The sequence below is a fragment of the Drosophila erecta genome, unplaced genomic scaffold (assembly GCF_003286155.1).
Source record: "Drosophila erecta strain 14021-0224.00,06,07 unplaced genomic scaffold, DereRS2 tig00000126-arrow-pilon, whole genome shotgun sequence".
In the NCBI taxonomy this organism is placed as follows: domain Eukaryota; kingdom Metazoa; phylum Arthropoda; class Insecta; order Diptera; family Drosophilidae; genus Drosophila; species Drosophila erecta.
Genome location: NW_020825209.1, coordinates 13,097,882 through 13,111,179, shown reverse-complemented (window position 1 = coordinate 13,111,179; position 13,298 = coordinate 13,097,882). Strand labels below are relative to the sequence as shown.

The following is a 13,298-nucleotide window of genomic DNA, read 5'->3' as shown; positions in this document are numbered from 1 at the left end:
CAAAAACCTAAAAAGTTTCTCCCTGTGTTTTATATGATAATATCCTAGTTTCAAGTATATCTCACATAACATAAATTTTTTATAAATCATATTTTGAACGTTATAATGCTTCGATATATCTCTTTCAATAAATATGCAATAATATGTAATAAATGTCTGGAAGGACAAGAATTTAAAATCACGGTGAGATATAACTACTCTTCTATATATCCAATGAGAGCTAGATTCCCACAGGCATTTATTTATTACATATGTAAAGTACATTGTAGACAAATAATTCTTGATATTTTTAATGTTTTTTGTTCAATGTTGAATGTTACCTAATTCGTTGTTACCTAATGCTAATTCGATGTTGCACATTCAATGTTGCACATTCAATGTTGCAAATTTAATATTTTAAATTCAATGTTGCAAATTCAATGTTACAAGTTCAATGTTGCAAATTCCAAGTTGCTAATTTAATGGTGCTAATTCAATGCTGCAAGTTCAATGTTGCATGTTCAATGTTACGCTGCACGTAATATGCATATTGTTTGTTTCAATGTTGAATGTAGCACGTCGCAAATTTATTGCTAAATGTTGATTTTTCTTTGTTAAGTGTTTATTGTGGATTGATAATTATTGAATGTATATTTTGAATGCTGGAATACTTGGGAAACATCAAATATTGCATTTGGTTTTCATATATTTTTCATATGTATATATGTATATTATATGTATATGTTTATCGTCATTATGCGACATAAACATATTCTGGGAAATACACGTTCTTTGCCAATAATGTCCAAAATCTATACGATATGGAAAGCAGTCTAGCATAATTTTTGGTTTCGATTCATTTTCATGGCTGTTGGCTGCGGAAAAAACCCTTGCACACACAAAAAGATCATTTTTTTATGGAACTGAATAAAATATGACGTAGATCTGTTGCCGCCGCCAGGAAATGGTGGTCCTATGGGGGAAGTGAGGGGGCGGAATACAAGCACGCAAATAATTTCGACACATTCGAGGCGACAAAAAATACGAGAGGCACTGAGTTCGCACGCACATAATTCATATATATTCGTAGAGCTATTTCTGTAGCGCCTGGATATTGGGGACGCTCGATTATTTGGACCCTGCAGCGTTTTCAGTTCGGAATTCGATTGGTTTAGCCAGGGTTTCAGCCATCATGCATTCGTTTAGCTTGGCCGTTGCAAAGGCTATGGTGCACGATCAGCGCTTAGCTGGTGCAGACCGATCGCTAAACTGGTTCATACCCGTTTCGAAATCGACTTCAGGTCCAGCTGCCCTATGACTAAGTGATTCGTAACGAAAATCTTTTTAACCGATTCATAAGCGATTTATATATAGTCCGAGGGAGCTTTAGATAAACTACTGCGGTTAAAGGAATCACCTTCAATATGTGTATATACATATATATTTGATTATTATTAAATGTACTACTTAAGGTCCGCTCGTAACTTTCCTTTTATTATGTATGTTATTAGAGATTTATGTGCTCACCCGCTTGTAACCGATTCGCGCCCGATCCGGCGCAAAGGACCATGCCAGCAGTGTAGACTTCGTATTGGTATTGACAATTACAGGCTTTACAATGAAGGAAGAGCATTGCATTCGCAGCGAGCCATAAGATTGCAGGTCTTGCAGTCATTTTCGTACACCCGTACACATTGTTGCGATTACGAGTATAGCACTCGGAAGATAAGAGCCGCCGAGAGCCAAGTGATAAGCATCGGAGGGCGACATCCCTGATGCTGCCCCATCTCGATCCGCTGGCGATAACGTCAAGAGCAACAAAAAATATGAAGGCAAAAGAAACAAAAAAACAGAAATAAAATAAGAAAGAATAACTATAGCAATAGCAACAGAAGCAGAAGCAGAGGCAGAAGCAGAAGCAGCTGAGTGTACACAAGCTAAGAAGCGAGCCGAGTGCCCCGAGAGTGGCAGGCACACGGAGATTGTGCGATCGCGAAAGAGCGACGAAGAGGCAGCATCCCGAGAACGAATCCGTAAAAGGGGCGGCTGGGTTCGGGGGGGCGGGGCTGTGCGGCTGTGGTTTGGCGCTTATAAAAACGCCGGCCCAACGATACTTGGAACGCATTGTCCAATCGCTCTTGGAGCCGCGTGGAGCTCCTCCAACCAGTGATCGTGATCTATATAGCCCGATTCTTCTACTCGTCCAACCGCCGTGCATCGGATCTCTTCTGAAACAACACACAGCAAACACCCGTTTGAAATCGTCGACATCGTCGACAAGGACAGCAGTAGTAGGTGCGTATCCCGCCGATAATTAAGTATGTACCTCCCCATGCCCAAGGATATAATACAATGGGCAATGGTGATTCAGTCGACTGCGCAAAGTCTTCCTGTTGCTCGTAAATAAGATTCACATTCAGGATGACACAAAACAAATTATTTGCTGCCGGCCACATTACTCTTTATTTCTTTATTTTTTTTTTTTTTTTTGGCGCTGGAAATACGGTGTAACAGCTGAAAATAACAAATACGCATAAATTAATTATGCAAACTAAATTGTTGCGCGCCCGCGAAACTCGCAAAAAAGGGGAAAATACAAGTGGAATAAGCAAGGCAGAAAGCGCAATATACATATTTAAATCGATGGCAAAATGAATACCAGATTAAAAAAACAGAAGGCAGGCGCCAAACACCTGTGCCCGATTAATGCAAATATGCATAATCCTGGAAATTTCCAGATTTTCAATCTCAGGCCCCCTTATGAATATGGAATTCTTTTTTCGGGCAACACCCTTTACAGAATCTCCCTAAGCTCTGCCCCCAAAAAATATATACATTTATATCAGATGCTTAAGTACTGGATATTATCTGAAAGGTAATTAATCTAAAAGGTAAAAGGATATTATCCTAATGTTCTTCAGAAAGCATACTTATGCAGATGGGTTTTTTTCTAGAGCCAAGAGCTTGGAGCTGCTGTCTCAAGACCATGATGAAATACACTTTCCGCAGTTTTATTTATCCTCTGAATCATACGAATCGGGAATATCTTTAGCACTGTTGCTGGGTCAGCTCAGCAGATCGCGTCCAGAGAGGGCTCACTGTGGCTCATAGTCGCACACTCTGGAGGGCAAAAACAACAAAATCTCCAGCCATCGTATTAGTCATGTTTGTTTTGAATTATCTGTGAAAAGAGCGATCCGTTTCGTTGTTTATTGAACACCCAATTCGGAATTCCTCGTAATTCCCATACGGATTCGTTATATTCACGATCTCTTGGCGACTTTTGTTTTCGTTTCGCACATCGCACATTGTCTTCAATTGAAAGTGGTCAATTAATTGAAATGTTTGTGAAGCGATCGCAAGAAGCGCACAAATGCTGGCCTGTTCAATTGAAGATACGGATCGGAAAGATGTCGAAAGATACTCTCCTCGGTGGGGGAAATAAAAAACCGATTCGAACGAGTTTCGAGCACAGCGCACGCAGTTTGATTAACATTCAGCAACAACAGCCTGTCCAGTACATACATATATGAACAGATAAATGTGCATATAGAATATACTTGTGGGTACCCCTATATGTAGGAAATGAAATTTCCTCGTATATGTATATATACATAGGCCCATCTGTGTTCGTTGGCTCTGTTATTGTTTGTAGATTACACTCAGCCATGGTCACAGACGCCCAAAATGAACTTAGCGAAGGCAGCAACCATTTGACCTTTAGTCTAGATATCAATCATGGGCTTCTTAACGTTACGATTCTATACATTGAATTGTAATGGGCTTATATCTGCTTTATTACGATTGTAATTAAGCTGTCCCTCATCTAGCATAATTTTCAATTGGCCGTGTTCGTTTCGTGACAACAATATCTAATTAAATTAATTGTGGGCGGCTTAAACAAACGGCTAGTTAGCAAATATTAAGCGAAAACGAGAACCGAACAAAGAACACGTACCGCAACCCACTGACATCCAATCTTTTGTGTGTCTCTTCTGTGGGTCAGAGGTGCGATAATTTGCCAAACGAAGCAACTACAAATTAGCGTCAAGTTACGACTACGTTCGTACTAATCGACCATTATGCAAGGCCCCAATCTGCACTTGACTCTGGAGAGTGTCACGTCGTTTTCGTGGAAGGTAACCATCTCGGGTTTCACTGCGCTTTCCCTTGCTCGCGATCTTTCGCCCGCATAAACATCCCGAAAACTCTGATGACTCACTGGGCGAAAAAACGCCAACAAAGTGTGGCTAACAATTAAGCAATTAGGCAAAGTTGATCGACTTTATGGCAGTTATTCGTTTTTCGCATGATATAATGATAAATGAGCTTCTCTAATTGCATCACTTTTAAAGCGCTAATAGATCGGCGTTCAGTTCGATTATATAGGTCCATCTCAATATAGGTTTTGAAAATCCCAATACTTGGTTACATTTTTTATAAGCTCACAAGTCACATGGCCAGCTTACACGATCATTGCTCGCTCTGATCGAGTGGTAGTATCAGTAATCGCCGTGACAACAATACGTATAATCGCTATATGTACATATACTCGCCCGCTATATGTAACAATATGAACAATAATGATAATGCCGCTATTAAGTCTCAAGTATAATTCTTTTCATCACTTAAGCCGATGCCTGCTGCCGTTAATTGTTCGCAAAAAGGGATTCGAAGTTGAATTTTCGAATTATCATCGGATTTGTCACCCGATCGGCCAGTTACGTTTAAGTTCAGTTATCGTTATGCGATTATCATTATATTTGTACCGAACTTGACTCACCTCAACTGTTTTTTTTTCGGGCTCAAGGTAGATCACGTGGCGATCACGATTTGAAATTTTCCAATAGGCATCTTAAAAATAATCCTTGCACCTTAGGTAATGTTTTCTTATTGTTAATAAGCCGAGTGACCCGATTCCTGTAAATTTGGGAACCCAGTTCATAAGCTTGTCTTATGAGAAGTTTATATAATTTTGGCTATGATCCAAACTAGTAATCAGTTTCCCTATAAGTACATATGGTTCATTTCTGAATACTGCTCATTCTGCACTATTTCGGAAATGATGAATTCAAATATAGCACGTATGATAAGTGGGAATTTAACTTTTGCTCTTTGGAAGAATTCACCAGAGGCTGATCATTTCTTGTTTTGATTTGCTTTCTTCAGCGTTATCATTTAATTGATTTGCAATTGCTGGTCGCACTTGGCGATGATCGCAATTTGAATATCAATTAGCGAGCGCGCGCACTCACCGCGGAACGGCGGGAATGGAACAGCGAGGCAGTGAAAACGGTAAAAGGGGGCGGTGGGCGGGTGATAAGCCGCGTTCCACTGCCGCCCGTTCCGCGGATGCGATTTCTGTGTATTTAAGCGGCCGTCGAACGTCGCTCACATACTTTCCACCGCTTGAAGTGCACGAACGTTGATCGAGAGACCGCTCACAGTACCGCCGACGTACCGCTAACCGCTCGCAAAATCGAATTTGCAGAAGATCCGTTGAGAAAAGCGTCCAGAAGTAATTGTTTTTTGCACAAATTGTATCGATTTCTCGATGCCCATTGCCATTCGCCCATTGTGTGCCAGCCAACGGTTTTAATGTTTTCGCCAGTTTGCAAGAATTGTCAAGCCTCGTTGAGAACTCCGCGCACCAGCAACGCCAAGATCCACTATAAGCAAAAACACAAACAGTCTACTTTGAGCTGACGAGCAATTTTCTAAAACTTACTAGAGTAAAAATAAACACCAAACATAAACACCAAACAAGTGCAAAATTAAAAAGAAATATACAGGGCGTAGCCGCGCAATAAATACAAATATTAAACGGTGCAACAAAAACATAAAAAACATATATTATTCGCAAGGAATAAAATACAAACAACAAGGCCCGAAAAACAGCGAGTTTAGTTCCAAAACAGCCAACAGGTAATGGAATTCCAATCATTAAAAAGCAAAGTTGGGGCAAATTAGCATATTTACCAACCTAATATTCTATATAGCAAAAAAGGGCAGATATAGCAGTGAAAACAAATGGGAAATTATATAATTTAAGTTATCATTGCGTACATATTAGTGAAACAATGAACAAATATGTTTGGGATATTAAACTTAACTCTAAACTTAAGGGTCTCGAATTGCTCACAGTGGCATTTTAAAAAAGAACTCAAACAATCTGAGTCATGTTTTATTTTTGTTTTTGCACTAGTTCGGTAATCGATTGAGAGGTTCAATTCTCACAAATGTTTTGTTGAAAATCTGTAGTTTTACGGGTTCATTCCGACTTCGTAGCTCAGCAATTCCCACATCGTCTGGCTGTAGTTGTCCGTAGTCTAGAGCCGGGTCTCCGTTTTATGTGCTAATTAATTTGAGATATGCAAAGGTGCAAAAACAAAGCTTCGTGCACCATAAACGGTCCACCCAATCCATCCCCATTTGCCATAGCCCCTTTCCCCTGGGCATCCGACACATGCATCGGATGACATTGGGGCACCGAGTACTCGCATAAAGCTGGGACCACATCAAGTCCGGGGTATTCCATTCACACGCAGTTTTTCCAGTTGCGCTGCTTTAATTGCGCTTGAAAAAGACAATCATTCTAATGCGACTTGTTAAACAGCAAAACTGGAAACAAGTGCGTTTTTATGGCGCTAATATATATATATATATATATACGTAGCATAGCAGTGTTATACAGTCGTACTCCAATGGATGGAATGTTTTTCGAGTCGTATTAGAGCCAATAATCATGGTTCAACTCGAAAGTTTATGGGAGCACACTTAACGAGTGAACTGAGCGGTTGAAAACTTCATTTTAATATGCTTACAATTATATTGCACTTCCTAAATGACTCTAGGGCTCCGGAGCGGTGACTGTACTTTTGATGGGGTAAATGGATTGGGAATGGGGATGGGAATAAGATCGGGAGTGGATCTGGGACTGGCACGAAGGCCAGGTGAAGGGCCATGTGGCACTGGCTTGCGGAAGCGTAGGCGGTTTAATGATCGTCCAGGGCATAAATCAGCATATATTCATATTAAAACATGGCTAATTGCTGGCGATTATCGTTTGGCAAACGAGTGAGAGCGCGGAACGGAACGGAACGCAGTGGCAATGAAACACAGCCACCCACAAGTGACGAACGCTGACAGCTACACAACGCAAAAAGGGCTAAATGATTTCATATTAATCCTGCCAATAGATATTATATTCTTAGATCCATTCTGATCTATCATACTATTAAGAATAAGGAAAAGATTACTTTCCATCACTTGCCAACTTTCCCAGCAGCATTTCTCTCAGTGCACTTGCCGTTGCGCTTTTGGTTCCTGTTCTCCTTCATTGCACATGCGTACGGCCGGTTCAGTTTCAGGTTCAATGCGATTGCAATTGCGATTGCGACTGCGAATACGAATCATTTGTTACTGATGTACATTTGTAATTGTTGTTGCTCCTGCCTAATGAATAAAGTGAAAGATTGGCGCGATAAATTGCGAATTGAATTCAATATTGGCAAATCTCCTAATTAGCCAGCTGTTCGAGTGGAAGACGCTCTTTGCTCGCTTTGATTTATTTGTATTTGTATTTTTATTGAGTGCCACAAACCAATAAGCTCTATGCTCAAAAATCGCTGCGCTGCAAACTGGGCACTTGTGCATGGGAAAAGCAATTATAATTAGTATAGTAAATTAAGAAAAATACCCCCTAAATATTTAGTCGCTAAATATTATCATATATATATATGTATATTTTTAACACCCACCACAGCATGAACAGTGACATTCAAATACGCAACGAATACAGGTCCCCAATTATTTATTAATAAAATTGTCGACCCAAATGGGGGTTTTTTCACGCCTTCGGCACTTACGGTTAATTTCAGTGCCCGACTATTTCGGGCATAATTTTTTATTAATCAATTACGATGTCGCTTGGGCGCGATGAATAGATCGTTCATTCATTCTGCTCAATTGCCGCCCAATTGCGTTAAATTAACCCACTTTCCTCCCATGTCGAAGCAATCGATCGATAGAACGATCGATCTGTGGTTAACAAATCGATAACACTCGCCATCCCTTTCTCTCATTGCAGACCGCTAAGCGAGGCAGACACAACTGTACCCATCTAAGCAGAGCTTAGAGCAAAAAGCCACCAAAAAACCCCAACAAGTAATCCCAATTTCCTTTTTGCTACGCGCACAAGAAGCCAACAAAACCCTGAACTATAGAATGGTAGAAGGTGATTCCGCAAAGGGCAAAAGCGAATGTAAGTAATATAGATTACAGTAATGGATATTTGATAATATCATAATGCTATGAGAACTGCCACATTAACCCCCTGGTTAACCCCCTACTTACAGCCTATAATGTAGAAGCTGGACTACAACCAAACTACAACCAGAGCGCAGCAAGCAACCAAGCAAGCAACCATCCCACTGGCCAGGCTATCGCACCAGCCACCGGAAACGCGACCTCGCACATCGACAACCGAGCGATCATCCAGCCGTACTCCTTGGGCACCGGACCCAAGCAGCCGGAGTATCAGTTTGCGGCGGACAATCGCGGCTACGAGCCGGACAGCCATGCCAATGGCAAGCAGCAGGACGTAGAGCGGGACGCCCCCGATGGGGGTCACGGGGGTCATGGGCCGCCCGGCAAGGGGGGCAAGGGACGCAAGAAGTCCGTACCCTTGCCGGAACCCACTGCCCCGATAGTCGCCAACTTCGAGAGGGCCATCGAATTGTGCGGCTATGGCAAGTTCCATTATATACTGCTGGCCATCTGCGGATTGGTCAGCACGTCCGAGGAAATGGATGTCATCTCCATGTCCTTCATTCTGCCCTCGGCTGAGTGTGACCTGGATTTGAACACGGAGACCAAGGGCTGGCTAAACTCGATCATCTTCATCGGCATGATGGTGGGCGCCTACTTCTGGGGCAGCATCGCTGACAGCTTTGGCCGCAAGAAGGTCCTCATCGTCATCTCGTTTATGAACGCCTTCTGCATCGTTGCCTCGTCCTTCTCGCAGACCTACTCCTTCTTCATGCTGTTCCGCTTCCTCAATGGTGCAGCGTAAGTATTTACCATCCAACTAAATTGAAGTCATAACAATAAGCAAACGAGAGCCATTCAAAAATAGTCAATCGATGAGGTGATACTGCTGCTCCATGCAGCCATGGATCATTATTCAGTGATCGATCTGTGGATCGAGTGACACACGGGCCCGGACCCGGGGCAAGGTGTTAATTCAATTACTTCTATTATGAATAACAACAAAATATTTGAGCCGCAATATCGTGACTGTTTATGCTAATTAAAGGCTCGAATCCCGCAAGTCCGATCGAAATGCCCCAAAATGTAACGAACGCGAACAGATCACCCAAATCCCCATCGAATTTGCCGCTCGCGAATGGAAAATCTCATCTCAGGCCTTGGCCCCCTGGCTTTTGGGTTACATTGACGCTTAGTCACCGGTTTGCCCCAATGCTCACCCATATTTAACAATATATATTTTGTATTTTTTGCCGATCGTTTGCTAATTACCGCACCGAACTGACAACAATTATTTCGCAATATTTTCATGCTCACCGATATTGAGTGCTAAATGATACTACATTTTTGGTGTATCAATATCCAAAGAATTCGAAAAATGTTCGTATAATTGATGTCCTTCTGTAGAATTTAGTAAACGTGGCGTATACGCAATATATGATTTGAGAAATAGCGTATACGCACTGTGTTAATTGTTCATGAAATCTAAATATGACCGAATAGTTTTCGCCTTTAACTCTATCTATTTCCCCCCTATTTATTTGCAGTTTGGGCGGCAGTGGTCCTGTGATCTGGTCGTACTTCGCCGAATTCCAACCGAAGGCGAAGCGCGGCTCCATGCTGAGCTTCATGGCCGCCTTCTGGACGTTTGGCAACCTGTTCGTGGCCAGCTTGGCCTGGCTGATCATTCCGCGACAGATTGGCTTCGCCACAGAGTACTTTACGTACAACTCGTGGCGTATCTTCCTGCTGGTCTGCTCACTGCCTTCGTTCCTCGTGGGATTCCTGCTCTTCTATCTGCCCGAGTCGCCCAAGTTTCTGCTGACGCGCGGCAAGAAGGATCGGGCGCTGGCCATTTTCCGTGGCATTTTCGTGACGAACACGAAGCGCCGACCGGACGAGTACATGGTCTACGACCTGGAGGTGGACGAGAAGCTGATGGAGAGCAATGGCAGTGTGAAGAACAAGTATAGCCGCATGATCAGCGGAATGGTGGACCACAGTCGCGCCCTGTTCAAGTCGCCCATATTGCGCTTCACCATCGTCTCGATCACGATTAACTTTACATTCCACATTGGCTACTACGGCCTGTTGATGTGGTTCCCGGAGCTCTTCAATCGCTTCGAGGAGTACGAGAAGGCATTCCCGGACCAGTCGGCCGGCGTTTGTGCTGTCACGGAATACGTGGTCAACCTGGCGAAGCAGCAAAGCAACAATGGCACCTGCTCATCGGATATACCGCAATCGGTGTTCATGGAATCGCTGATATCACTGGCCTCGGCGCTGCCGGCCAATCTGTTGGCCATCCTGGGCATGGATATGCTGGGCAGGAAGTTCTTCCTCATCGCCGGCACCATGACCGCCGGCATCTGCTCGGCGCTGATGTACTTTGTGCGCAGCTCCGTTCAGAACCTGGTCGTATCGGCCATCTTCAGTGGCGCCATCTCGGCGGCCAATGCGGCGCTCGACTGCCTCATCACCGAAGTTTTCCCCACCAAGCTGAGGGCCACCGGTGTGGCCATTTCGATGGTGGCCGCTCGCTTGGGCGGCATCATTGGCAACATCGTGATTGCCCAGCTGCTGGACAACTACTGTCCATCGCCCACGTTCATCGTGTCGGGTCTGCTCATCGGCGGTGGTCTCATGTGCCTGCTGTTGCCCAATACGACGCGCAAGGAACTCAATTAAGCAACTAATCACTAACGATAGCCCCCCGCCAAAAACTAAAAACCCCATAAAATCTTCTGATAAAACTGCTAGCCTGCAAGGTCTTGTTTCGAGCTATGATATTATGGTTGATAATGGATCATAGTTATTAACTTGAAGGCAGGACCTTTTGGGCTTATTAAGTTTCCCGTGAGAATCAACAACAATAGTTAACAAAACCATCCCACCCCACCCGCGACCCACAAGTAATTTCCATTTGCCCCATTCCGCCAGAGGATCGGGCATTATCTGTGTATATATGGTATGTGTGTGCTACAATACACGATTATTTGTATCGTCAGTAATTATTTAACGATAGCGATAACGATTTTCATTGAGTGTCTAATTTTAAACGCCCCTTCCCCACCCCTAAAAATATCTATCCATCTATTGGAATTTAAACGAACCAACAAAATGAAATCAGAAATGGGCGAAACAAAAGCCACGTCAAAATCGGGCCTTATCAAAAAGAAAAAGAAAAGGGAAAAAGAAGGAAAATATAATGAGAATACTTGCCCATTTTTGGATGGCATTCTATCGCCCAATATGATAAGCAAAGAAAACCCCAAGCCAGCGAGAAGATATAGCAGGTAGGATCGATAGCAATCGATGTATATGTATTGTATTGTACGATATGTAGAGAATAATATATATTTGGCAAGCGCCGGCGCCGGCTGAAGCAGCAGCAGAGGGGCTGAGTAACGGTAAAGATATGGGCTAAGCACCGATAAATATGTAATCAATGATACTATCACACACCGTTCTCGTCCCGCTGCTGTCCGTTATTGTTGTTATTATTGCTATTATTAATGCATTCAATGTAAAACACATACGTATATAACTTTATCTATATATTAAACATATATCAAAACCATTTTTTTTTGTTTTTTTTTTCGTCATGTAGGACCAAAGCACAGGAAGTGAAAGAATAATTGTAAAATTTAGTTACGCTACATATATACAAAAGAAAAAACCTAATAAAAAAGAACGAACCACAAAGAAAACGCTTTTATTCGCACCAAAGGGGCCAGTACATTGGGTATCTATCTGTAAAAATAGTACTTCCTCGCCAATTTCGATGCCATTCAAGATCAGTTTAATCAGTCGCACATCTGCGAATTTCGAATGGAACACGCGACCGGGCTTCTGTTTATTTGCCCAATGAATGAGAAATATTGAGGAGGACGTGGAGCTGGCCAGCGGTCCAGAATTAGCGTTAATTAAATAAATACATTGCCCAGATCCGCAGACTCACGGATTCAACAAAGGTAGCCCATGTGTACATACCTATACGTACATATTTATTCAACAAAACTCAACAGAAGTGGATGTGCACGTCTGCTGGGCTAAGCACTCAAAGAAATTCGCCGACGAATGGAAATGGTCAAACAAATGGCGAAGAAGAATTCCCCTCATTTCCACTCTCCCCTGGGCAGTAAAATATAGTATATCATGGATCCAATGGGCATCAACACGTGCAAGTGGGAAAAATCCAATAAAATATATACCATAAAAATATGGTATCTTGATTTGCGTCATATGAGTGAGATATAAATGCGAAAATGTTCCAGTTTTAAAATTGAATTGCTGAAGATAAAGACATTAATTCGGAAATACAGAAGACTTGATGTTGTCACATAAATCTGCGCTGAAAAGTCCGAAGAACATAATGGAAATTTAATTTTAGACATTTACTTAGAGGCTTGATAAATAATTTAAAAGAATACAGGGTATGCCTTCTCTTAAAAGCTACGATAATATCTGGGTTAGCAAAGATCCAGCAGAAAATGCCGTGATAATTAACTTGGATCCCATGATCGTAAAAGATTTAAGCATTCTTGTTGCTAAATATGGCATAAACAAATTGGAAAGCTTTTTTCCCGCTTAACTTGGCCATAAAAATGTTGCCTACTTTGAGGAACCACTTTCAAGCGCAGCTTTACACTCAGAAAAATAGCAAGGCTCTTCACAGTACGACCAGTAACTAAATTTTCCAACCATCGAGTTAAAAGTTTCACAAAATATTCTTGAAATATTATTTATTCATTTAAAAATATATAATGTTTGCATTTTTTTGTTGTTTTTCGTTACTTTTCCTTCAGATGACATTTTGGAATGATTATTTAATGCATTACATCGGCTAGTCTCTAGGTGTTTGTGTGTGTATGTGTGTGTGGGTGTTTAGTCAGATTTAATCGCTACATAGGCACGTCAGTTCTATTTGTTGATGCTGCTTGCAATGGATCCTTACTATTATTCGCTTTAAAATATATATATATATATTATATGTATATATATATATATTTATATGTATATTAAATTATATTTCATAGACATCATTCTTT

At 41.9% G+C, this 13,298-nt stretch overlaps 1 protein-coding gene across 2 annotated transcripts; it reads left to right on the top strand.

Annotated features, from left to right (window-relative positions):
- Positions 1 to 2,069: 2,069 nt before the first annotated feature.
- Positions 2,070 to 11,827, top strand: LOC6551528 (synaptic vesicle glycoprotein 2B). 2 transcript variants are annotated; one of them, XM_001978440.3, is made up of 4 exons: positions 2,070 to 2,274; positions 8,069 to 8,242; positions 8,337 to 9,048; positions 9,795 to 11,827. In XM_001978440.3, exons 2-4 carry the CDS (start codon positions 8,206 to 8,208, stop codon positions 10,933 to 10,935), a joined length of 1,890 nt encoding a protein of 629 aa, XP_001978476.1. In that variant the 5' UTR covers positions 2,070 to 2,274; positions 8,069 to 8,205; the 3' UTR covers positions 10,936 to 11,827. The 2 variants fall into 2 exon arrangements, with proteins under 2 accessions (XP_001978476.1, XP_026837669.1); XM_026981868.1 differs by lacking the exon at positions 2,070 to 2,274 and adding an exon at positions 5,817 to 5,904.
- Positions 11,828 to 13,298: the final 1,471 nt, after the last annotated feature.

Excerpts from the sequence above, each read along its gene's own strand:
- LOC6551528 (XM_001978440.3), top strand. The coding sequence starts at position 8,206 with ATGGTAGAAGGTGATTCCGCAAAGGGCAAAAGCGAAT. Across the intron at positions 8,243-8,336 it reads CGCAAAGGGCAAAAGCGAAT|CCTATAATGTAGAAGCTGGA; the intron begins GTAAGTAATATA and ends CCCTACTTACAG. Across the intron at positions 9,049-9,794 it reads CGCTTCCTCAATGGTGCAGC|TTTGGGCGGCAGTGGTCCTG; the intron begins GTAAGTATTTAC and ends ATTTATTTGCAG.